The sequence below is a fragment of the Phyllostomus hastatus genome, unplaced genomic scaffold (assembly GCF_019186645.2).
Source record: "Phyllostomus hastatus isolate PE091 unplaced genomic scaffold, TTU_PhHast_1.1 phas_contig_86, whole genome shotgun sequence".
Taxonomy (NCBI): domain Eukaryota; kingdom Metazoa; phylum Chordata; class Mammalia; order Chiroptera; family Phyllostomidae; genus Phyllostomus; species Phyllostomus hastatus.
The window spans coordinates 64,223,771-64,250,283 of NW_025333977.1; the positions used below are offsets into that span (position 1 = coordinate 64,223,771).

At 34.1% G+C, this 26,513-nt stretch overlaps 1 protein-coding gene across 1 annotated transcript in view; it reads right to left on the reverse strand.

Annotated features, from left to right (window-relative positions):
* The window catches only part of PROS1 (protein S), a 73,191-nt gene that overhangs the window by 18,291 nt on the left and 28,387 nt on the right, over window positions 1-26,513 (reverse strand). Inside the window, exons 3-9 of the mRNA XM_045851813.1 lie at window positions 26,282-26,306; window positions 15,574-15,660; window positions 13,937-14,059; window positions 13,703-13,834; window positions 10,288-10,413; window positions 7,997-8,118; window positions 6,099-6,214 (exon numbers count right to left, since the gene is read on the reverse strand). Of these exons, the coding sequence (XP_045707769.1) occupies window positions 6,099-6,214; window positions 7,997-8,118; window positions 10,288-10,413; window positions 13,703-13,834; window positions 13,937-14,059; window positions 15,574-15,660; window positions 26,282-26,306 (731 nt within the window). The remainder of the gene's footprint in view (window positions 1-6,098; window positions 6,215-7,996; window positions 8,119-10,287; window positions 10,414-13,702; window positions 13,835-13,936; window positions 14,060-15,573; window positions 15,661-26,281; window positions 26,307-26,513) is intronic.

Sequence of the window (26,513 nt, forward strand, 5' to 3'; positions counted from 1 at the left end):
AAAAGCATATTTTCCTTATGATTTCATATATGTCAGGAAGAAATCACTCAAGAGATACATAAAATAGCATCTGGATGACTGCAAACACAGTTAAGCCTCCATGTGTGGTTAAAAAGGTAAAGTCAAAAAAATGTATCTGTTAGCTTGATTGCAAAAAGATCTTCAAAACTCTAATGCATAAATCATTCATACTAGAATACATGGAAATAGAGCTTAAAAGATATAGTCTAATACTAACAAACCAAATTCAACCATACATTAAAAGGATTATATACCATAATCAAGTGGGATTTATTCCAGGAACACAAGGATGATCCAATATCCACAAATCAATCAACTGGATATACCATATTAACAAAATGAAGAATAAAAATCATACATCATCCCAATACATGCAGAAAAAATATTTACTAAAACTCAACATCCATTTACGATAAAAAATCTCAATAAAGTGGGTATAAAGGGAATGTACCTCAACATAATAAAGGCCATATGACAGACCAACAGCTAACAACATAGTCGGGAAAAAAAGTGAAAGCTTTTCCTCTAAGAGCAGGAAGAAGACAAGGAGCAGGACAAGACAAGACAAGTGGCTTTCTCTTGCCACTTTTATTCAATAAACTGTTGGAAGTCCTAGCCACAGAAATTAGGCTAGAGAAAGAAATAACAGGCATCCAGACCAGAGAGGAAGGAGTGAGAACCATGATTTGCAGATGACATAACACATGTAGAAAACCCTTTACACTCCACCAAAAATCTGTTATAATAGATGAATTCGCACTGGCTGGCGTAGCTCAGTGGATTGAGCGTGGGCTGAGAACCAGGCATCGCAGGTTCGGTTCCCAGTCAGGGCGCATGCCTGGGTTGCAGGCCACGGCCTCCAGCAACTGCACATTGATGTTTCTCTCTCTCTCTTTCTCCTTCCCTTCCCTCTCTAAAAATAAATAAATAAAATCTTAAAAAAATGAATTCAACACAGTTGCAGAATACAAAATCAATGTACAGAAATCTGTTGTGTTTTTATCCACTAATAACGAACTATCAGAGAGAGAAATTAAGAAATCAATCCCATTTACAATGGCATCAAAAAGAATAATGCCAAGTAATTAATTTATCCAAGGAAGTGAAATACCTACGCACTGAAAACTGTAAGACACTGATAAAAACAACAAAAACTGAAGAAAATACAAATAAATGGGAAAATATTTTGTGCTCATGAATTGTTAGAATTAATATTGTTAAAATATTCATACTACCCAAAGCAATCTACAGATTCAGTGCACTTCCTATCAAAATCCCAATGGCCCCACCCTCCAGCCGCCTGCCCTCATTGCCACTAATGTGTGGCAGGCCCCTCCCTTGCAGGCCCCAGGATGGGCACAGCCTCCACTTCTGTGACTAGTTCTTCTCTCCTTCCTTTCTCCTGGTCACTTTTCCAGTCTCACTGGGTCTGGTTTTCTGTATTCTTTCCTCTCTTTCTCCACCCACCTTTGTCTCTCAGTGTCTCTCTGTGCCTATCTCTGTCTAACCTTCCCAGCCCCATGTGTGTTCTTTCTCTCTTTTTCTGTCTCTGGTTCTTCCCATTTCTCCCCTCTCCTTCTCCCTCTCCCTTGTCTGTTTTCTGTCCTTGGCTTGCCCTCTCTCTCTCTCTCTCCATGGCTCCCTATGCTCCCTCCCCCTAGAACTCTCTTGTCTATCTCCCATCCGGTAGACCACACTCCTTTCCATCTCCATCTGTCCCCCTTCTTACCCCCTCTGCCTTCCTGGTCCATAGTCCTCCCTCTCCCTATCCCACAGAGTTTCTCCCCATTCATCCCCTTTTGCAGGGCACTGTCCAGGCCTTAGACCCCAGGCCTGGGCACCCCCAGGGCCAGCTGGGCAGGGGGCACCAATCCATGGTCCCCATGATCTGTCCCCTCAAACAACCTCATAAAAAATTCCAAAGGCATTTTTTGTGGAACTAGAATAAATAATGCTAAAATTTGTATGGAACCATAGAAGATCCCAAGTAGCTAAGGCCGGAGGTATCACACTTCCTGATTTCAAACTATACTGCAAAGCTATAGTAATCAGAATGGCATCAGAATGGCATCAAAATGGCAAAAGAAATTGACACATCAATGGAACAGATTGACAGCCCAGAAATAAAACCACACATATATCGGCAATCAATTCATGGCAAATGAGTCAAGAACATACAAAGTAGAAAGAACAGTCTCTTCAATAAATAATGCTGGGAAAACTGGACAGCCCTTACAAAAGAATGAAACTAGACCACTATCTCACATCATATACAAAAATTAACTCAAGATGGATTAAAGATTTGACGATAAGACCTGAAATCATAAAATACATAGAAAACAGGATGTTAGCTCCTTGACATGTGTCTTCACAAGCTTTTCGTGGATCTGACTCTAAAGGAAAGGAAAACAAAAATACAAATAAAAATATGGAACTACATCAAATTATAAAGCTTCTACACAGCAAAGGAAGCAATCATCAAAATGAAAAGGCAACCTATCAAACTAGAGAAGATATGTGCAAACCATACATGCAACAAAGAATTAATATCTAAAATATACAAAGAACTCACACAACTCAACAACAATAGTTTAAAAATGAGCAGAAAATCTGAATAGGTGTTTTTCCAAAGAAGGCATACAGATAGCCAACAAGCACACGAAAAGATGCTCAACTTCACTAATAATTAGAATAATGCAAATCGAATCTATAATGAGATATAACCTCAGACCTGTTAGAATACTTATTATCAAAAAGACAGGAAAGAACAAATGTTGGATAAGATATGGAGAAAAGGGAATCCTCATACACGGTTGATAGTAAAGTAAATTGGTGGACCACTGTGGAAAACAGTATAGAGATTCCTCAAAAAATTAAGAATAGAACTACCATATAATCCAGATTTCCACTGCTGGGTATTTATTCAAAGAATATAAAACATTAATTTGAAAAGATAATGCACCTCTATGTTCCATGTAGGATTATTTACAATAGCCAAAATATAAAAAACAACGTAAGTGTGTGATGGATGAAGAAGATGTGGTATATACACACACATGAACACACAGGACTACTACTCAGCCATAAAAGGAATGAAATCTTGTGATTTGAGATAAAAAGAATAGAGTGAAATAAATCAGATAGAGAAGGACTAATACTGTATGAATTTAAAACAAACAAACAAAACAAATTCATAGATACAGAGAATAGGTTGGTAGTACCAGAGGGGAAGGGAGTTTGGGGGTAGGTGAGAATGGTGAAAGGGGTCAATTGTATGGTGAAGCACAGAAACTAGACTTCTGGGGGTGATCACTCAGTAGCATAAACATATTATCAAATTATAATGTACATCTGAAACTTATATATGAAGGAAAGACCCCCCCCAAATGGAATTATCTTCTAGAGGGTGAGCCCCTTGTAGTATAGGCTTCTCTTGCTAGGTGAGTGTTCTAGAAACCCATCTGTTATCAGCTAGCATTGTGAGAAACTGCCTTCAGCTTCAGTGAATTTTTTTTGAAGACTCAACACTTGGCCCACTTCATGATGGGTGATTTAGGAGTGCACCTTCCCACACTGCACTGAGTGTTCAGCAGTTTTTGATCAAAAATGGCATGATCCCTATGTCCTCCACACCTATTCATAGGGTCTCTCTGAGAGAGACAGACTTTTTTTGTTTCCCCACATGAGAAAAGGGGTTAAAGGGAAATGTTTGCTGATGTGGAAGAGGAAGAAGCACTAAAAGGCATCAAAATTTACAAGTTCAAAAACTGTTTTGAGCAGCGGAAAAAATATCTCGATAGGTATATTACATCAAATGGAGGGTACTTTGAAGGTGACTAAAGTTTAACATGTAAGAATAAATACACAATTTTTTATAAATAAATTTCAGGTTTTTGCTCCCCGCCCCATTGTTGTTATATACTGATTTTATCTTTAAAAAAAAGAAAAAGAAAGAAATAGTCTAGCCATGTGTTTTGGGCTATTAGAGTTCTGGCAATGCCTGAACTCTAATGTCTGAACTCAGAGTGCTATTAACGCTCTGGACATAGATGTAGTTATTACAAGGGAAAAAAATCTAAAGGATGCTATATTTTAAACTAACATGTATTGATTCAGTGACAATTGGACATTTTAATGAGAATCAGCAATAAATTATCAAAGGGACCAGCAAATCAAAATGATCAAAAAAAGACAAGGAATACAAAAGTATAACTATTAGTCATTTGAGTTCGATTAACACGAAGATAATTTAAGTTAAAAAGTTAGGACTTTTGCTAAATACAACAAGGAACCCCACATCTTATCCCTAAGTATAACAGTAATAACAGGGGTACCATTTGCAATGCAGCACCAATCTACCTCAAATGGAACAAAGAAAAGGTGACAGAATAATCTTTTTAATCTTAGAATTCTCCAGAAATATTCTAAAGAGGTAAATGTGAAGTAAAGTGTGGTAAATGGATAACAATGTAGTAGAAATATACTGAACTCAGATTATTTTATAAGAAAAGTAATTTTTGTAGAAAAAGTACTTCTTTTTCATAATCATCCTATTTTGCTGATGCAAAGCATGTGGTATCTTGCCAAAACCTAAATCTTTGTATGCTCAGAATCTTCCTTAATAATTCTATTATGGAGATAATTTCTGTCTCTTTGTAAAATCATGCTGAACCAGTAATTCAGAGTCCTGTTCTGTGTTATTTTCTTTCTGAAATACATCAACATACTGATTAATGAATCACTGGGGAACAATTCACTATTTCTTCATAAGTACTGTAGAGTAAAAAAAAGAGTGAATTTGTTAACTTTTGGGTAGAGTATTTGATCATGGAAAACAACTGAAGGAATTTGCAAAAATAAAAAAAAAATTTAAAAAGCACTAGCAGTTCTTTTCATTGGTTACACAGGTGGCAGTTCATAAATATTTATCAAGCTGTACATTTAGGACGTGTACATTTCTGTATATATTATACCTCAATGAAAAGCTTAAACTAAGAAATTAACTAAGTAAATAAATAAAACTGGGGAAAATAATTATTTGGCCAATTTGATCCAATGTTAGACTCTAAGCTACTGTGAATTGTCTCTGAGAAATGAATACCCCTGAACATGCCTAGAAGTATTCAATAGTTATTTTTTCCTCTCCCATTTTCATTATTCACTTGGCACAGAACAGTCATCTCCAATCTATCACTATATGATATTATCTGTTCTGAGATGTTAAAGGGGAAAACCAGGTTGTAGCAGAAAATAAAGTGTTGAAGAAACACAATTAGATCAGTGAATCTTAGAATAAATTTCAATGACTCTTAGTGCTACGATTTCTTTGATTCACATTTAATGAAAAAATGTGCATTGCTCATGCACATAATGAATTAAATTCTAAATATGGCTGCTAATTAAAGTATTTTAAAATTTGGACCCTACAACCACTCTCAAACATGTTTCCTTTACATTATTCCAGCTCCAAATTCTTTTTTCAGATAATGTATGACTCTGAGAAAATTTGATAATTAAAGCAGAATCATGACTCAAAAACATAAGCAACTACTTCCTCCCTAGCATCACCCTAACTACAGAACAGAAGATAGAGTACTCAGAGAGTCTATTAAAACCATGCGGTTCATTTCTTTAATTGCACTTAAGCAATCTTATGAATTTTCCTTAATAAGTATGAACATAATCATATTTAAAAGCAATACTTTTGAGTCTTTTCTCATTACTTAGTTTTTAAAACATATATAAAAAACAATAGAAGTTTTACACATACGCTAAATCTGCTTTCCCAGCTTCTTAGTAAATGTGTATTCACTAAAAAAGGAAGGATGAGGGAATAAGGGAAATATGGTCACTGGGGAAAGCCCGCCTAGAATGACCCAAATTGTTTCTGGCATGAAAATTACACATATGAAGGAATGAATTAACTTTATGGATTTCCATATCATCTGATTGATCATATACCAAAACTTCTGATTTATAATGCAACTTCATACAATTCAAACTTTTTTTTAAGTCACTTCCTTCTTCTGTCCTGACCTGCTTACCTCTAGAAATTGTCATTGACATTGGTACCTCACCTGATGACATCCGGTAAGCGAAATTTTAGATATAAAACAACCCCTGCAAACTGCTGTGCCAAGTAAAGTAGTTCATAATTTTTGTCAAGGTCCAAGGGAAGGCATACTGGAACAGTCTGGAGGAAAGAAAAGAAAACACACAAACAAAATGCATAATTTACTGCTTGATGTTTTTGTCAGATGACACATTGTTTCTTTGGTTGCTAGAGTTCTTGTCAAATGTGTCCTCTATGATACACTAAAATAAATTTAAAATACCTTGGTAATAATAAAGCACTATCTTTTACTTTCTTGTAGAGTCCATCAGTATAATCTCCAAGCACATGTGTGTTTTAAAAATCTTGTTGAATGTGTGTGGCTTCATATTTTTGTCTTTGATATTTCTTTTGTAAATCACAATCCAAAACACAGACTTTTTCTCTTGGTAACAATAGGTAACACCTTATTTCACTGATACAAGTATCAGACCTTCCATGAATTATTTCTGAAAATTATTTTTATTTGGAATCATAAATAGGTTGGAAAATTAATGTACCAATAAATGGTACCTCATTTGTTCAACTCATTCATTAGTAAGCAAAAAGTTTCTGAGCAAAAATTGTGCTATCCAGACAGGAATGGGAATATTGAAAAACTTAGATGGAATAAATATAAATAAGGTATCATTGTAGTCTCCAAGCAAGATACCAAAAAGTGATTTAGAGTCATTAAATCTGAAATCCAGTACTTTCTTTTGAAAAATAAAAATAAACACTAAAATGAAAAGCCTTTTAGAGATAAATTATTAGGCATATATATGGCTATTTTGGAAGGAATTGGATACACAGCACTATATTAAATCTAGGTCTGAAAATAACATTCCATCTCCTCTTACAACTTTAATAAACCCATTCAGAGGTAGATGGTGATGCATAACTATATAAATACTCAAATTATAACAGTAAATTACGAAACAGATGTTCATACAGCATGGCATTTCAAGTAAGTACTTCCAAAGTCAGTCCACAGGCCAGCTATCTCCCCTTACCACCCTCTACCAAGTAGGTAGGAAAAACTGAAGGTCACATTTTGGGACACATAATACAGCTCTGTCTTGATGATAAAGAGGCATGTGTATACACATGATTAAATCGTTATTAAGGATTTTGTCTTTTTACTGTTTGCCTCATATCATATAAAATTTCACCTTCACTTACTTGTAAAAGTAAAAGAGATACAAGAACTACACTAAGAATCACAAACACATTCAGAAAAAAAACAGCTTCGGAGGTTAATCTATTTATTTGAATAAAGGGAAAACTATAACCTGCCCCCAACATTCAATTTCTGGGTCAATTATGTGTTAAATCTGAGTAACTAAAAGCAAGTTTAATAAATACAAATGAACAAAATCAGCCTCTAAGAATTTCAACATATTCAAACCCCACTCAGTGGTCTAGTCTGACAGAGTTGTTTCTACCTGAGATTTTACGAGCACTCTTGCAGGTACTAACACACCTACGGTGTGCTCAAACTTGTCAGAATGGTGAATAAAGAAAAGTACACACTGGGAAATGTTTTCACTAACGTTTCAATGCAAGATATTTTTTCTCACAAAGAGAAGTATAAACCTCAGCTTTCCTTAAGTTTCTGAAATCAGCACACATATTTTGTATTGTGTAAACATACATGCCATACAGATGAGCTTCTGTGAACTGTGACCCTGCAGCTTTTCTTCTTACTCAGGTAATAATTATTTCCAATTGTTTATGACTTTCCATGACCACAATTAGTAAACAGATTGTGACTCTCAGTGTAAATGGAACAGTAGTAGTAATTGTAGAACACCTATATTTTCCTGAAAAGTTCCTGGACTCTTCTTTTAGAAGAGATGGGATGTTTAGCATTGCAAATGTTACCTCACAATTCCTCTGATCTTGGGCAAGTTTAAACCCTTTCTTCCCATCACAGTAACAAGAATAACCTCCAGGGTAATTGACACAAAGCTGAGCACACAGGTTGTCAGAGCATTCATCCACATCTGGAGTAAAAGAGAACATAAGTCTTAGTATCTCCTAAATGCTCAATCTAGTAGAAGGAGTATTCTGATTTTAGTATGCGATATCAATGATAGTAGATCCTTAGTGAAAGAGATCTCTATATCAAATTACATTTAAACACTTGGCATGAAAATTTAAATGAGTCACAAGTGTAATTCCTATGTATTTACAAACCCGAAACCACAAATTTAATGTATAAATTCCATTAACAATTAACAAAAATATAACAAGTTTACTAATTTTCTGACTGTGAATTTGAAGGAAAAAAGACTAAACCTCAAGTTAGTTGTCATTTCTGATTATATCATTCCATTGAGACAACCTCCCAATTCTTTTCTTCAAAGAAAAGAAAGGGAAGGGAGAGAGGGGAGGAGGGGGAAGGGGGAAAGATAGATAGTGAAGAAAAGATTCCTTTTAACTGAAAGTCAATGTAGTTGAAGATTAAATAACAGTATCAAAACCACTTGACTGTTCATAATGTAATGATTAATGGTGGCAATAAATTTAAGGATATACCTTTTTCTTATCTTTAATAAAATAACAAAAACAAAAACCTCCCTATGCTATATTATCTCCCATATCATGAAATCTACATGGTTCCTGTTCCCACTCCATATTTTGAGAAAAATCATTCTTGAAAATTTGTAATAATAAGCTTCAGCTAAAGTCCTCTTCAGAGCTACTAGCCTTTTTCAATGAATGCACCCAATGAGATCTTTGAAAAGTCCCAAATTCATTGGTGCTATATAACACAAAATGCTTTAAAATAGAACCTCAAAATTAGTGAACCCTCAATACCATTAAAATTGAATGTTATATAATTAAATAAAATATTGTCATATAAATCATTTTTAAATGTCATTCACTGAATAGAACTACAATATCGATGATAAAGTTGGCTAATGTTCAATCTACAGATGCCTAGGGTTTACCACAGTAATTTCTATCTGGAGTGCTGGGAGAGGAGAAATGGTGTGCATGTGAAGGGCAGCGGGTGTTTCTGGTGAGTGCATGAAGGGGTAAGGCCTCAAAATCTCAAGAGGAGTATACATAAATGAAAGACTGTATTCTAAAATTATTATTATTAAGTTAGGCAAATTCATGGAGACAGAAAGTCAATTAGAGATGAACAGGGTTTGGAAGATGGAGAAAGAGCAATTACTGCTAATGGTTAGAGTTCTGTTTGGGATGGTGAAAAGTTTTAGAACAGATAATGGTAATGGTTACATGACTATGTAAAATATAATTAGTGCCACTGAACCATACATGTAAAAATGGTTAAAGAGCCACATTATATATCATATATAGTTTGCCACAATAGAAAAATTACTATTTATTTCATTAGTTTTAGTCATAGTATTAAATTTATTTTGAAATTTTAAAAAATTTAAAAGAGGGTGTGAGATACTTTGTATATATTCATGATGACAAAAATAATAATGCCCTAATACATACACCCAAGCTGCCTGAGGCATGCATGCAGCACCACTGCAGCCAAATGAATACCAAGTCCAAGGGCTTCCGCCCTCAACCACAGGTGCTGACAGTGCTAATCAGTGCTTCTCTCATTTCTAGAGCTGTTATCATTTGGTTATGATTTTATTTGTCTTTTATATGTATTTAATTATAATAGAACTTTACCATTTCCTATTTCACACCCAGAAAATCACAGTTGGTATAAAATTAAGGGTTTCTAACCACGCTTGTTGTAGGTAATGCCTACATGATTCCTTTTCTTTTTTTCCCACGTTTTTTTATTATTGTTCAAATATAGTTGTCTCCATTTTTAAGCTTGTCTTGTTGTATGTGTGTTATTCCTTCCAGCTTCAAATTTTTTTTCTTTGAATATTATTTAAATGATGTAAAAATGTGTGTATTTTGCTTTTCTCATACGTGTGGGGTCTCCAATCCATATTTAGTTTAGACAACCAATCAGAGCACATAACACTAAACCTAATGATCATGTGTTTTACAAATACTTTTACTCTGGAAGGAAGCCAATGATTACTCAACTGACTAAACTATAAGATGGATTTTACCACCTTAGAAAATCTGATTGTTGATGTCAAACAGAAACAACACTTCTAACATTAAATCAGGGTTCAAACCCACTCTCTGCACCATCAACAATGACACCACCACAACTCTACCTTCACAAGACTTTGATGTGGGATCGTATCTGTAACCTTCAGGACATTCACATTCAAAGTCTCCTGGGAAGTTCTTGCACACAGCTGTGCCACAAATGCCAGGCTTCACAGAGCATTCATCCACATCTATAAATGAAACCAATATGTTAAAGAACATTTTTCTCATATCAGAACATGCTAGCAAAGAACCCTTGATCTGTGTTTCCTGGACCTGGTTTAATATATGAAATAAGACAACAGAGTGGCCTGGGAATAACAAAATATTAAATCTATCACCATATTTTAGTTCACTAAATATATCTTTATTCAAATGCAAACAATCTGACTGATGTTTGCAATGTTCCTGTGTAGTTATGTAAAAGAAAAACAGGACTTTAGTTACTGTCTTATCTACCATGTTACAGTATTAAAATAAATAAGATAAGGGATTCACCATATTCTTGATATGTATTCCTAAATATACATTACTGAATTATGGTCTTAAAAGTATATTCTTTGTGTTATCACAAATATAAAAAATGAAAGTGAGCCAGCTTATCAGTCTTATGTTTTTTCCCTTGGAAATGGACAATGGCTAAATCTGCATACCATTATTGTTGCCTAAAATATTCAAGAATGATTCAAACTTAAAATGAGATTGGTGACTGTGGGGCAGGGGTTAGGGGGTTGGACTGGGCAAAGGAGAGCAAAGGGGGAAAATTGGGAAAACTGTAATAAAGTAAAAATTAAAAATAAAACAAAATAAAATAAGATTGAATAAGGTCTTAAAGTATTTACAAATCTGCAGTTAATCCAATACAAATTTTAGTGCTAAATTAATATTTCTGAAATTTTAGAAGCATTTACTGTATTATATAGTAGAGAAGGAGACAAAATATTGATTGCAATTAGTTACTAGATAAACACCTGTGAAAAAAATAAAAACAAATGACAGAAACAGTTCAATGGAGATCTAATTATAAGTGAACTTTCCTTATTTGTACTCTCTGAAGAAGGTCGTTAGATTGAAAAATGTATTTTTCTCCTCTAAAAAGTTGAGAGTTCAATTTTTCAACAGAATACTAGCCAAAATTTCAGACATTACCCTATTTAGAGTGACATGCACAAAAATAATAGAATCAATCCCTTGTGGTAAGGGAATTTGTCTGTATTTTGACTGTATTAGTGTCAGTATCCCAGATGTGATCATGTACTATAGTTTTGTAAAATGTTACCATTGGGAAAAACTGTGTAAAGCATATACAGGATCTCTTTTTATTATTTCTTACAACAGCATGTGAATCTACAGTTACCTCAAAATAAAATATTTAGTATTTTTAAAAGAAAATAAAAACATATGCCTAAATTATTTGGTCTGAGAAATACTGCAAGGAATTATTTAAGTCATATGAGTTGAGGTTATAGCCCATTGATTTTACGACTCTACAGTGACATCAAATGACTGATGAGAAGTTTTACTCTTGAATTTTTAGACATTTACTGGCAACCTGATCCAAGCATATTCACATGTTGACAAAGGCCTTACTATAATAGCTGCATACATATTCTTCTAATAGTTCTGTACTGTATTACTTAGCTATCATGGACAAAAATCTATGCAAATGAAGACCACAGGTTCTAATCATTGGGGACATTCTTATTTGTAAGTACTTTTTATAATAATTTACAAACACATGTATAAATTCAGTATATAAGGATTAAGTGCCTTTTAATTAAAAATGTAAATCACGAGCTTTTCAGGACAGACTAATTCAGTTTTTAAGCATAGATGTATGAGTGGGTATTATTTTTTTATGGCAGACATATGGTATCCTGCATTCTGATGTTTTTCTATAACAGGTGTTCTAATGACATTGGTGTTCTAAAATTTCTAACATGAAACAGACTTTCAAAAAGGTAACCAAGAAAGATGTATGGTCACAAATTAGGTATGTGCTTAGAAGAAATTATTAGTTAATATAGTTCACTTTAGTCATTTAAATGTGCTTTAAATAATATTATATATACTAAATTACACTATACTGAACACTACAGTGTAGTGAGGGACAGACCATTCCTTGACTATTTAATTTAGCAGAGTTATCAAAGTAGATAGAAATGGAGTTGAACAAGAAAATTTTACATTTTAATTTACTAATTTTTTAACCTTGTAGCAAGAAGAACAAGATGATGAGGAGGAGGAGGAAGAGATGGAGCAAATGGGGGAGAAGGAGAAGAAAAAGAAAGACAGGGAGGGAGGGAGGAAGAAAGAAGGAAAGAAGGAAGGAAGGAAGGAAGAAGAGAAAGAGAGGAGGGAGGGAGGGAAGAAGAGAGGAAGGAAGGAAAGGGAAGAAAGAAAACTTACTTCCAGTTTCTAAAGGCAAAATTTAAATTCAGGCGAGAAAATTTCAGTTTTAGTCATCCACACACCTAGCACTTACACCAAAACATTTAGTTATGGCAGTTAAAGCAGCCTAACGGAAAAGACATTATGCAGAAAGAAAAAGGTCAAAACTTGGGGAAAAGAGAAGCATAAAGAAAAAAAAATAAACTAGTAAAATGACTGTTAAGCTAAATTGACAGGAATTATTTAAGTCTGAAATTTTTAAAAATTAAGACTTATGAATAATAATGTGCTCTTATATGTATAAAAAGAAAATCAGTTCTTCATTCTTCCAAAACCACAACCAGAAATGAGGTGCAAGAGGAAGGCTTTATATTAGAAATTAGAAAGGTACTGACAAGGAAATATAAACTACAATAAAAGAAGTTACTAACGATTGTGCTGAATTTCCTTGTATAGTTGTTTATCTTATTGAAATAAAGGAACTAATAATATAGAGTCTGAAAAAGAAAGTATAAACAACCATTTTTCAAACACTGTAGTATGCAAGAACTTGCACTGAAACTTCACTTTATCACCATATAATGAAATTCTTAAGCCCTGGCTGGCATAGCTCAGTGGATTGAGCGCGGGCTGGGAACCAAAGTGTCCCAGGTTCGATTCCCAGCCAGGGTACATGCCTGGGTTGCAGGCCATAACCCCCAGCAACCGCACATTGAAGTTTCTCTGTCTCTCTCTCTCTCTCTATCTCCCTCCCTTCCCTCTCTAAAAATAAATAAATAAAATCTTAAAAAAAAAAAGAAATTCTTTATTAAAATGTAACCACATGTGTGTACACACATATACACACAAGAAAACAATATAAATCACAAACTATAAGAAAACAATAAAATATAAATGAGAAAATTCCCTATAAATAATAAACTAAAAGGTAGTCCCATAATATTACAATGCTTCAAGTAGATAATAATGTATATTTATTATAACAGCTTATAACCAGAGAGTTTTACAAGAATTTCCTGTGGAAATTTCTTTAACTAAATTTTACTCTCACATGGTGAGTACCTTCGTATTCTACCCTCCTGCTCTTACCTTTGCAGTCCTTTTTATTTGAAAGTAGAACAAAACCAGGTTTACAGGAGCAGTGGTAACTTCCACGTGTATTAACACAAATCTGAGTACAACCTCCATTTGTGTTTGAGGGATTTCTGCATTCATTTATATCTGAAAAGGGGAAAATAAATTATTTTTTAAAGTGATAAAGCCTTAAAAAACTTTTCAGGAGGGCAGTCCAGATAAGCCAGATGGGTTTATTATGACACATACCCGATTCACACTTCTGTCCTTGCCAACCAGATTTACAAATGCAAGTGAATGCACCTCTGCCATCTTTGCAGTTCACATATCCATCTTCATTGCATGGCAGAGGCTCACACTGGTTTGGAATGGCTAAAGGAAACAGACATCTATTTAATTTTTACCATAAGCCATGTGAGATAAAATTATATGCTCTTTAATAGAAATCTTGTGTATAAATCTATAATAAACCAAAAATATTGTAACTCCTTCCTTCATGTAATACTTCTTCATAGAGTAATGAATCCAAGAGATAAATCTTTATTATTTTCAAAAGGAAACTATTTTTATATTTGTAAATATGTACATTATTTTAGAACTGTAATTTAGATATTTTCATATATATTACCTTATTTGACCCTCAAACCAATTCTATGAGATATGCAGAACAAAAGTACTCTCAATATCAATAGGAAAAAAAACGCGGACTTCCAATGTAGGCTAAAATGGAGTAACAGGGGCCAGATTTATCCCCCTGCATTAACTACATAGAACTCTGGTCAAAATACATGAAACAATGGTTTTTGGACATTAAACAACAGGTAACAGAGTACTGTAATTCTTAGGGGTGGGGCATAATCATCATAAAATGTTAGAGCACTTTATCACTATCTTAAATGATATGCCCATTTGTTTCTTTACTCATTTGTGGTTTCTCTCTCCTCACCAGACACTGCAATGGTCCCTTGGTTCCTGCACATTTCCATACTTGCTTCTCAAGCCCTACTAGTCAGCTCTGGGTGTTCCTTCCATTCTGCCAATACAGACCCCTCTGCTTAAGTTAGCTAAAAAAAAAACTTGTTACTTGCAAAGAAAAAAAATTTTTTAACCTAGTTGAAACTTAATTACTGAATTTTTTTAAAAAATGTTTTTATAAGTTCACAGTTTTTTGGAAATGTAGTAATAAATTAGGTATTAGTTAAAATGATAGAAAAGGTAATCAGGGAATTGTTATCAAATTATTTCCCTGTGCTTTGGTACACTGAAAAAAGATTAACTGTGAATTAAATATATGTGTTCAAACAGTTTTATGTATGTAAAACTTACTTTAAATTAGAGAACATCTAATGTACTGGGTACATCCCAATTTACATCTTGAAATTTCACCTTTTTCTCTTTGACTCCCAGTTGGGAAACTGGTAAATCAGAGACAGATAATGTACTAGACCCTATGTGAACTTCAGAGGGAGAAGACTAATTTGGTATCATAACATTTTCTACATTTATGTTCTTGATACCAGAACTCAGAATAATAAACATGGCTCCATTTTTATCTGTTATTTAACTATAACATTTGGTCATACTACATGATTATGCAACAACAGCCAAAATATAGCTGCTGGGTATAAAATTCTGATGTCAGTGATTTAAGCTTAGTAAACAAGGCACACTATTCAATTTAAACATTAGGTGGAAATCATTATGCCTAAAACAGCAGCATTTATACAACAAAAACATTTTTTAAATGCATTTTGAAAATAACTCCTTTTTGGGCATAACCTTCAAGGGTCCATTTGTTAATTTTTAAACATTGTATTTTCATGGGTGTGCTTTACATGCAAGTTTTTGTTTGGTTTGGTTTTTAAATTGACTGCAGTGATGGTTACCATTGACACAGCTCCTCAGGTCAGTGTAAGCATTACTTGACTGACGTGCAGTAGTGAATAACCCAGCTCGGAAAGAGCCAAGACAACCTGTAAATACAAACAAATGTAATTTTGTTAGAGTAGACTTGCTTACTTGATCTGAAATCATGGCAGAAATTATGATCCTGTGGATTTACAGGATTCAGCATTCAAAAACAAGATTGCAAAAATACAGAATTATGAAAAATAGGTTTATGGAAGCTTTTCTTTGGAGAAGAACCTTAAAGCCAGAGGCAAAAAAGATCCTGAATTGGCAAAGAAATTTATTGTCACAAATCTATGTTCTTAATTCTGTAGCAGAGACCTACATTTATCCTCAAATCTGTAGACCAGAGTCTGATATAAAAAATGTCTGTAATTAAATCAATAGAAATAGTGTTTCTGGTTGCTGTAGACAACTTCCAATTCTTCCAATGTTGCATAGAGACTAACACAATATTTGCATAATGCCTCTATATTACAAAGCAAAACAGGTTTACCGTATTCAGTTTATTCTTCACTCCAACATTTTGAAATTAGATATGGCAATCTGGCAGAAATAACTATTGAAATAATAGAGAAAAATACTTACAGTCTTTAAAGTAATTAGGAAAAAAACGAACAACCCAATTAAACAATGGGCAAAGGATCTGAATAGACACTTCTCCAAAAAGGACATACAGATGGCCAATAGACATATGAAAAGATACTCAATGTCACTAATTATCAAAGAAACTCAAATTAAAACTACAAAAAAGATATTATCTCACACATGTCAGAATGGCTATCATCAATAAATCAACAAACAACAAGTGCTGGCAAGGATGTGGAGGAAGGGGAACCCTTTTGCACTGTTGGTGGGAATGCAGACTGGTGCAGCCACTGTGAAAAGCAGTGTGGAGATACCTCAAAAAATTAAAAATGGACCTGCTTTTTGACCCAGCAATCCCACTTTTGGGAATAACTCCAAAGAAGCCCAACACACTAATTTGAAGAACATAAGCACCCCTATGTTCACTGCAGCATTATTTACAATCACCAAGATATGGTAGCATCCCAAATGGCCATCAGTATGTGAGGGAATAAAACAACTATGGGACATTTACACAATGGAATACTCCTTGGCTGTAATAAAGGAGAAAATTTTACCCTTTGCAACAGTATGGATGGACCTGGAGAACATTATGCTAGGTGAAATATGCACTGACCCCAGACCATTGTTTATGTCCGTGGTTCAGGCATGCAAATTCTTTGGCTACTCACTTCCTATACTGTATTTTACATCCTCATGGCTATTCTGTAACTACCTATTTATACTTCTGAATCCTCTCACCTCTTCACCCATTCCCCCACATCCCCCTATCTGGCAACCATCAAAATGCTCTTCATATTCATGATTCATCTCTGCTGTTTTGTTTGCTTACTTTGTTTTTTAGATTCCATTGTTAATAGATATGTATTTATTGCCATTTTTTTGTTCATAGTCTTGATCTTCTTTTTCTTCAATAAGTCCTTTTAACATTTCATATAAGTTTGGTGATGATGAACTTTAGTTTTTTCATCTGGGAAGCTCTTTATCGGCCCTTTGATTCTAAATGATAGTTTTGGGGGTAGAGCAATCTTGGCTGTAGGTCTGTTTTTCATGACTTTGAATATTTCCTGCCAATCCCTTCTAGCCTACAAAGTTTCTTTTGAGAAATCAGCTGACAGTCTTATGGGAACTCCCCTGTAGGTAACTAACTGCTTTTCTCTTGCTGCCTTTAAGAGTCTCCCATTATCTTTAAACATTGTCATTTTAATTATGATGTGTCTTGAAGTGGGCCTCTTTGCATTCATATTGTGTGGGACTCTCTGTGCTTCCTAGACTTATGTGTCTATTTCCTTCACCAAATTGGGGAAGTTTTCTTTCATTACTTTTTCAAAGAGTTCAAATTTCTTGCTCTCTCCTCTTTCTGGCACACCTATGATGCAAATGTGGGAATTCTTAAAGTTTTCCCACACACTGCTTACACTACTCTCACTTTTTTGGATTTTTTTTTTTGTGCGTATGATTCCGATTTTTTTTTCTTCCTTATGTTCCAAATCATTGATCTGAGTCTTGGCTTCATCTATTCTACCATTGTTTCCCTGTACATCATTCTTTATTTCAATTAGTGTGTCCTTGGTTTATGACTGGATCTTTTTTATGCTGTTGAGGTCCTAAGTAAGTTCCTTGAATATCCTTATAACTAGTATTTTGAACTCTGCATCTGATAGATTGCTTATCTCCATTTTGTTTAGTGCTTTTTTCTGGAATTTTGATCTGTTGTCTCACTTGAGCTATGTTTCCTTGTCTTTTCATTTTGGCAGCCTCCCTGAGTTTGTTTCTATATATTAGGTAGAGCTGCTATGACCCCCTCCCTTGGAAGCATGGCCTAATGTACCAGGTGTCCTACAAGGTCCAGCAGCACAACCTCCCCTATCACTCAAGCTGGGTACTCAAGGTACACCCTTCATGTGGGCTGAGAACACCCTCCTTTTGTAGTTGAGGCTTGATTGCTGTTGGCAAGTCAATGGAGGGATTTACCCAGGCCAGTCAGCTGCAAGGAATGGCTATGACCACTGACCACAAAACTCTACCCTCCATGGAGGATCAGCTATTCAAAGGCAGGGTGTTCCCACATAGTCTGTAGCTGTCCACTGGGTGTGCAGGTTCTAGGGTTTCCTGGGTGGGGCAGGCTAAGGTCATCCCCCACTTGTGTTCTGCCTATGGCCAACCTGCATGAGCTATAAAGCAATCTGAGATGGCTGCTACTTGTGATGGGCTTGGAGATTCCCAGTGGAAGCCAACTATGAATCTAAGCTGACTGCTGTTAGTACTTGGCCTGCGGTCACTTAGCTATTACCAGTTTGATATTATTTAGGAAGTTGTGAAACATGAACCAACTATTAACTATGACTTTTCCAGCCATTCATATGGAAAAGTCACAGTTAACAGTTTGGATGGCCCTGTAAGTTGGGTGGGACAGAGTCTCAAGGGATCTCCAGGGTTGGGCGAACAGTGTTAGCCAGGTTGATGTAGTCTCCGATATGGCACCCATCTGTAGACTGTGTGGCTCCATGCGGGGAGGGTTCAGAAAACTGATAATGGCCTCTGTCTGCCTTTCAGTCTGGGAGAAAGCTGTCCCCCAGCTCACTTCAGTCCCTCCCTTTGCCACTGCTGCCTTTCAAGCTGCTACCCTGGCAATGCTCAAGCTCAGAGGGAGTGTGTCTGTGTAAATTCACATGTGGGTTTTTTTAGGGGAATTTGTGGGACTCCAGGAGTTTTTCCCACTGACTCAATCCCCATGGATTTTTGTACTAGAACCCTAAGCTGGAGGGTCTGGTGTGGGGCTGAGAGTCCTCACTCCCAAAATATCCCTCCCAAATTTTTATCCATCACACATGGATGTGATACTATCCCATTCCATGATCTGCCTCTCCTACCAGGCTGGATGGATGTAGTTTCTTAGATATTCCACAGTTGTCATATTTCTATTCAACTAGATTTCTGCCAGTTGTGGGTGATGGTTGTTCTATATTTTGGCTGTAATTTTCATGTAGTTGTGAGAGGCCACGAGCCTTGCTTACCTATGCTGCCATCTTGCAGCCCTTTCTTTTTCAATGACAGAAGGTGCCATCACATGAAAGTCTAAATGTTTGCTTATTTTAATTTCAGAAGTGGAAGACTGAGTTATTCATACTCCTCTCTTGATACATTACTATTACTTATCTCTTTAAAGCCTGTTGCTTGATGCTTTTAAAAAATATGTCTTTTTATTTCCATTTCCATCCCCATTTACCACTTATGCAACTATTCTAATGAGTTAATGTGTATTTTATTTGTATGTGTTCTTATAAAACATGTATTTGTAACTTTGTGTCTGTGAATTTTCATTTCTGTAAATGGTTGTATATTATAAATCATGTTCTCTGACATTCCTTATTTAGCATTGTATTCATATGACCTATTCATGCTACAACATATAATTTACTGTTTCTAACTATTAAACATTACTCATGGCATGCAATCACCATTTAAAAAATCCTTGCTACCTGCAATACTCAGATTGCTTCCAATTTCCCCTCTATAAAAGCAGCACTGCAATGAGTATCTTCATGCATGTCTCATTATTACTTCATAAACAATTTCTTTGGAATAGGTTCTGAGGAGTTTCTGGAATTGTAGCATCATTCAGTAGGCATAAACTTAGTGGCTAGGTGCATTCTCTCAAGCAGTGCATATGAATTTCTATATCCTGTCCTAGCCAGTATGGCTCAGTATGTTGGAGCACTGTCTCACAAACCAGGAGGTCATGGGTTCAATTCCCAGTCAGAGCACATATTTAGTTTGAGGGTTCAGTTCCCAGTTGGACTGAGTACAAGAGGCAACTAATCAATGTTTCTCACTTGCCTATGAGAGGCAACCAGTCAATGTTTCTCTCTCACATTGATGTCTCTCCCTCTCTCTAAGATAAGTCAGCATATCCTCAGGTAAAGATAAAATAAAAAGAATTTCCATATCCTGGCTTTTTAATTGTTGCAGAATAGGTAATAAAGTGACATCTCATTGTTTTTCTGATTTCCAGTGAGATGGAGCATAACTTCATGTCATTTTAAAATATTTTGGGTTTCCTCTCTGAATATTTTATTATTTTGTAACCGCTTTTCTACTGGCACTTATTTATTGTCTATGTGGGTTCGCAGAAATTTAAAAATGTTTATAAATATCAGTTCATTCTCTCATCTGTCTCCTTCTTAAAAATATATTTACTGTTTTGTGAGAGAGAAGAAGGGAGGACAGAGAAAAACATCAGCATCAGATAGAAACATCAATTGGCTGCCTCCTGTATGTGCCCCTTAAAGAATCAAACCCACATCCTAGGAATGTGCTCTGATCGGAATTGAACCCCCAACCTTCTGATGTAGGGGACAGTACTCCATCTGAGCTCAGTTGGTACAACTAAGCCACACCAGCCAGGGCTTTTTATCTGTCTCTTAACCTTATTTTTATATCTGTTTTTTAAGAGAAGTTCTTAATTTTGTGTAATCAAATCTACCAATTATTTGGCATTATGGTTTTTGCATTTGAAGATTTTTGTTCCATGCCATTGATTGTGAAAATATTCTCACACAGTTTTTGTTTAATTTCATAGTTTTACTTTAACATTTGTGATTTTATTTCATCTACCATCCATTTTTACATTTGGTGTTAGGAACACAGATTTATTTTTCTGATTATAGTTAGCCAGTCTTCCCACCATGATCTTCTCAACATTCAAAGTGATATGTGATATGATCTTTATGAAATATTAGGTTGCCAAATAGAGAGGTGTCTGTCTCTGAACTCTGTTACAGTCATTAGTGTACATGTTGCTCTGACAGTAGCAAGTAGTTTTCTTTCTACAGCTTTGTATTATTTATATTTGGTGAGGTGTTTCCTCCTGTGCAATTTTAAGATTAATTTAGGCATGTATAGACTTTTACTCCCTGATTTAAATACAGAATTCCTTTAAAAAATCCAGCTGGAATTTTAAAAAGTATTGCTCCAAATACGTAAGTTACTTGATCTCTTTATAGCATCACTCATTTCTTTCTATAATTTCAATTCATCTTCTATATCCTTAGTTTGACTTTCAAAGCTTTCCCTACAGAGGTTTTATATATACTTAAGATATTTCTAGATATTCTATGGGATTTGTGACTGCTATCAACTTTTTATTTTCTAGTGAACTACTGTGTAAAGAACTACTACTGAATTTTTATGGGGTAGACTTAGAACTATCTAATATCTCTTACGTGTTCTAATACTTTGTCTATGGATACTGTTTGTTTCTGGTGTATCATCATATCAATTACAAACACATAATTATAGACATATAGTTTGCCTCATGATCTACACAATTCTAATTTTTCTCTCCTTACTGAATTATCTGTAAACCTGTTCTGGCTCTCAATTAGAAAGAGACTGCATCTATCCATTAAGTATAATGTTTATTGTAGTTCTTTTTACTTCCTTCCTTCCTTCCCCTTCTTCCTTTCTCCTTCTTTCCTTCCTTTCTTCCTCTTTCTCCCTCCTTTCCTTTCCTTTCCTTTCCTTCATTTCTTCATTCCTTCCTTCCTTCCTTCCTTCCTTTGTTCCAGGTTGTGTGTGTATCATTAGCATGACCACACATGCCAATTTACCCAAGAGTCTTATTTACTTTTTACTTGACACTTATCTGGCAAAGAATTAGTCCTAGACAAAATATAAAAATCTGGAAGGTAAATTATATGGTTACTCTATATAAACTTTACTAACTTCAGAAAGTTCTTCTATAACCATAGTTTGCCAAAAGTTTTTTTTTTTAATCACAATTAAGTGTTGAACTGTATCAACTGCTTTTTCTGTGTGAACTGAGGTAGTAATAAACTATTTATGTGGAGAATTATATTAATGAATTTTCTGATGTTAAACCATTCTTGAATTTCTGGAATAAAACCTACTTTACCATGATGTATTATGTTTAATATGCTTTACATTAGATGGGACATTTTATTTAGAATTAAATTATAAATGGGAAGAAATTGTATTTGTATTTTTTGTGTTATCCTTATCTGGTTGGAGAATCAAAATTATAACAGTCTTTTCAAATTAGCTCACAGCATAGATCTTTTTCCTATTTTCCAAGAAAATTTTATAAGAGAAATTTTAATAATTTCTTTACATGTGGAAGAATTCACCTAAATAACATCTGGATCTGAATTTGGGGGCTTATAGAGGAGAGGGCTTTGGGATTTTAGCTTATCTAGTACTCATTTGTACAACCAAGTTCTCCATTTCTTCCTGTAAAATTAAAGATGTTGAATATTTTTCTAGGAATACACCCATTTTATCCAGTTTCTAAATATAGTTTTATAGCTGTTTGTAATACTTTATGATATATTTTATTTTATCCATATGATGATCTTTATTTTATGATCACAAATCTCATCTCTATTGGGGTTTACAGTATTTCCCATTTTTACCCTATACTTTGTTCTGGCATTTCTTCTTTCCTTTTCTTCTTTTTCCTTGATTATTCTTGCCAGAGGTCAGTCTAACTTATCATACTTTTCAAAAAATGAGATTTTGTTTTGTTACTCTCTCTTTTGTTTTCCATTTAACTTATTTCTATCCCTATTTTTTGTTATTTCCTTATTTCTTGTTACTCAGGGTTTACTTTTAAATGTTTTTTTATTTGGTTGGAATGTTTAGATCATTTTTTAAAATTCCTATCTATCCTCTGAATGGTGTCTCATCACTGAGCACCCAATTCCCACATGCACATACTAGGACAAGCTGGCTTTTAGTCTACCCACAGGTTTCTTGTATTTCTTGTTGTATTTTTATTTTATTTTGTTATTATTAGTGCCTAGAATGCTATTGTTTCTCTTGAGATGATTTTAAGAGAAGTCATCACTCTGGGCTAATTTACCCACTTGGCAAGAACAAGAAATTAAAAAATATTTCTAATGTTTATATTTAGGCTCCTAATTAGCATTCTTTTCAAGAAGTTCCTCTCGCATTAATAGAATCGTCCACTCTATCAGGTGATATTTTAAAGGTCAATGTAGATGGTAAAGTTATTTATTCTATTTTCTAAGGAAAATAACATGACTGAAAAACACAGAGTTTAAACTTTGTCTAAAATCTGTTTTCAATGCAGTAATGGAAGATGTGGGTAGACTGAAGTCTTTCTGAATCTCTGAAACTCTAAATCTAAGCACTGTCCAAAAAGTATGCGTTATTAGTGGTGAAATCTCTTGGGTGTTCTTACCTTACTGTAAGGTGCTCCATGCATAGCCTGTGGTAATTAGTAAAATTACTATTAGGTTTACCAGGGACAGAATTATAGAAGTTTCTATCAAGTAGGAAAATCTGGCCTACAGAATCTATACATCAAATGACGGAAAAGGTAAACTAAGAGCATTTCTTTTCTGTTTTCAACAATGGAATTCATCACACATGCCTATGTGTAAGTAAGGTCCTAAATATAAAATTTTAATAAAAAATAAACCATAATAAAAATAATTTTTTGTTTCATATATGGACTGGTTAAGTAATAATATGTTACATTTAAAGAAAGTTTGATCCAATAAAAAGTATATCTCCATAAGTACTTATTTGGTATTCCCAATAGCTCTGGGGTTAAAAAATATAGCATATATTTAAATGTATTTAAATATATTTATATATTTATATGCTTCATATTTATAAATTTTATAAAAGTTTATATTTATGTTTATATAGTTATAAATATATTTTATATTTATACATGTTAATATATATTAAATACATTTATATATTTAAATGCATTTATATTAATATATAAACATATTATAGTTATTTAATATAATATATTTAATTATGGTATGTTATACAACCATAATATATCATCAATTATTTAATTAATTATCAATGATATAATCAATACGTTTATATTTAATGTATAAATATATATTTAAATATATAAAATGTTAAATTACATTCATAACCTGACAGTAGACATTTTTATGACTGGGACTAGAACCTATATCTTATTTACTTATTTATTTATTTGATACTTAGCTTTTCTACTATGCTGCCAAATGAGACAGGCAAAGAGAAGAAAAAGTTAGGTTAAATGAGCAAAGGGGAAGATGAAAGGGATAAAAGGAGAAAAAAGAAAAAATATTTTATCTAAGGTACTCTTCCAAAACAATGTTGTATTGAAGTGTTATTTACCTTTATACAAATACACTCTGTGATCAAAGATATGTATTTTCTAGAGTGTTGACACCTACAGAAACAGTCTCAATACAAGGACCTAAGAAATGGGGATTAATGCTATGTTTTTAATGCAAGCTTGTGATTTTTAATACCCAAATACTGTCTACCTTAGGATAAAATATTCAAATTTCTACCTAAAAGTGAGAAGGTTAAATAGTCTTATTATTTTCTTTTCTCCACTTTAACAGTACAGACCTGTAGTTTTTCCTTGAGAAAGTGAGTCATGTATAACTTTACAAAAGAAAAGATGTTTTTCATGGATGTGTATCTATATCCCATTGTTCTTTTAAGATACAGCAGACACAGGTTTCAGAAACTCTTGTTGTATCTTCATATGCAGAGACAAAAATAATATCACTACACAATTTTTATAGTGTCCCCTTTCCAAGTTTGAATTAAACTGTTTAAGTCTGCTATTAGTGGCTACAAAAGGAAAGTGAAGAAAAGAATAAAATGGAAATAAAGAAGTCATAGAAAAAATTATCATAATTTTAAGATCTTGAAGGAGAAATGTTGGACTGGAAATTACAAAAAGAATTATAATATGTCAATTGGAAAATACCTAGTAGCCCATTGAACAGAAATGGGTCATGCCATGGAGTTCTAAAGAGAGACCCCAATGAACTGAGGTCCTGCAGTTGATGAGAGGGTGAAATGAAATGTAGTATGCTATGGTTGAGTCTCCTGGGCCCAGGATGTGCCACACAGACAAGATTCAGACCATCATGGACACTCAAAAATGAAAGGATAACCACTTCAGGCCTACATAAAAGAGCACTTGGTTCTAACAGGGTCTTCTACACAGTGGTCTTAGGCTCTTATTTGTTAATTGTTCTGAAAGGTAAATATAAGTACATACCATTGTTTCAATGGAGCTTCCTTAGGAAAGCAGGAAAGGAAGAGACATACCCAATCTAAAGACAGTCTCTGGACTCTTTGCATGGGTATTCAGAAATAAAACAAAAGCAAACAAGAAGTAAAACCCTAAACTGTAATTAAACCCTCAAATTTCAAGAGAAATAAGAGTTTAATAGAAAGTTACTTACAAAATTATATTAATAAATTTTAAGCTGCATAGTAATTAATGTATATCAGAGTACATTTCTACTTTTTATCCAAGGAGGATTAACTTTTCATTTCTAAAGAGCTTGCAGCTCAAGTTGGCTGGGATGAGAGGTGGGGGAAAGATGCACAGAAGGGGAATATCCTGAGCCTAAAGGAGGATGGAGAGCACACCTTTGTGGGCTGGACCTATAGAGAATCCCATCAGAAAGAGGTGAATAAATTACACTCAACTTTTATTATGGAGAATGCTGACAACTATCCCAAGTAATATTAATACAAAATGTTTTTATATTTGATTAAAGCAAACCAAAATCTTCTTGTCTTTAATTGACATTAAGCTGAAATCATCTCATCTATTTGGGTATGGAAAGGACACCTCACTCCTTGGGAGTCCAGAATTGTGTACAAAAGGGGTACTGCAGGAAATGATGAAATGCTGTTGCCAAGAGAGAAGTTGTTGATAATTTCCATAAGTGTGTATTCCACAAGCTCCAGAGTACAGAGAACTTTCCTTTCATTAAAAGATAACCCATGACCTAAATAGAACTTAACATTAGCCCAGTGGGTCTATAAGACAGGAAATTAGGAAACTGAAAAGACTAAAAGTCAAAATGCCACATGTTAATTAGAGAACCATTAAAAAATTTTTGGTGTAAGTTTAATAAAAGGACAGCAATATTGCATAGAGAATGGGATCTTACTCCCAGGGCTAATTAAACTATGTTGGATGAAATATACAGGTGGAGGATTGGGTTTGATCATATCTAAGTTTCTTTCCATATCTAGAATTATATGAATGAAATCCTTGGAACTTACCTAAATATCTTGGATAAAAAAACTCCTAGAAAGACAGAAAAATGAATAAATTATCTTAGCAAGCCTAAATTTCACTATAAAGTTAAAACAATTTTAAAATATGTTTTTATTTTAAAGATGCAATTTTTTCCTTTTTATTGAATTTATTGGGGTGACACTAGTTAACAAAATGATACAGATTTCACATGCACAATTCCACAACACATCATCTGTACACAGTATTGTGTTTACC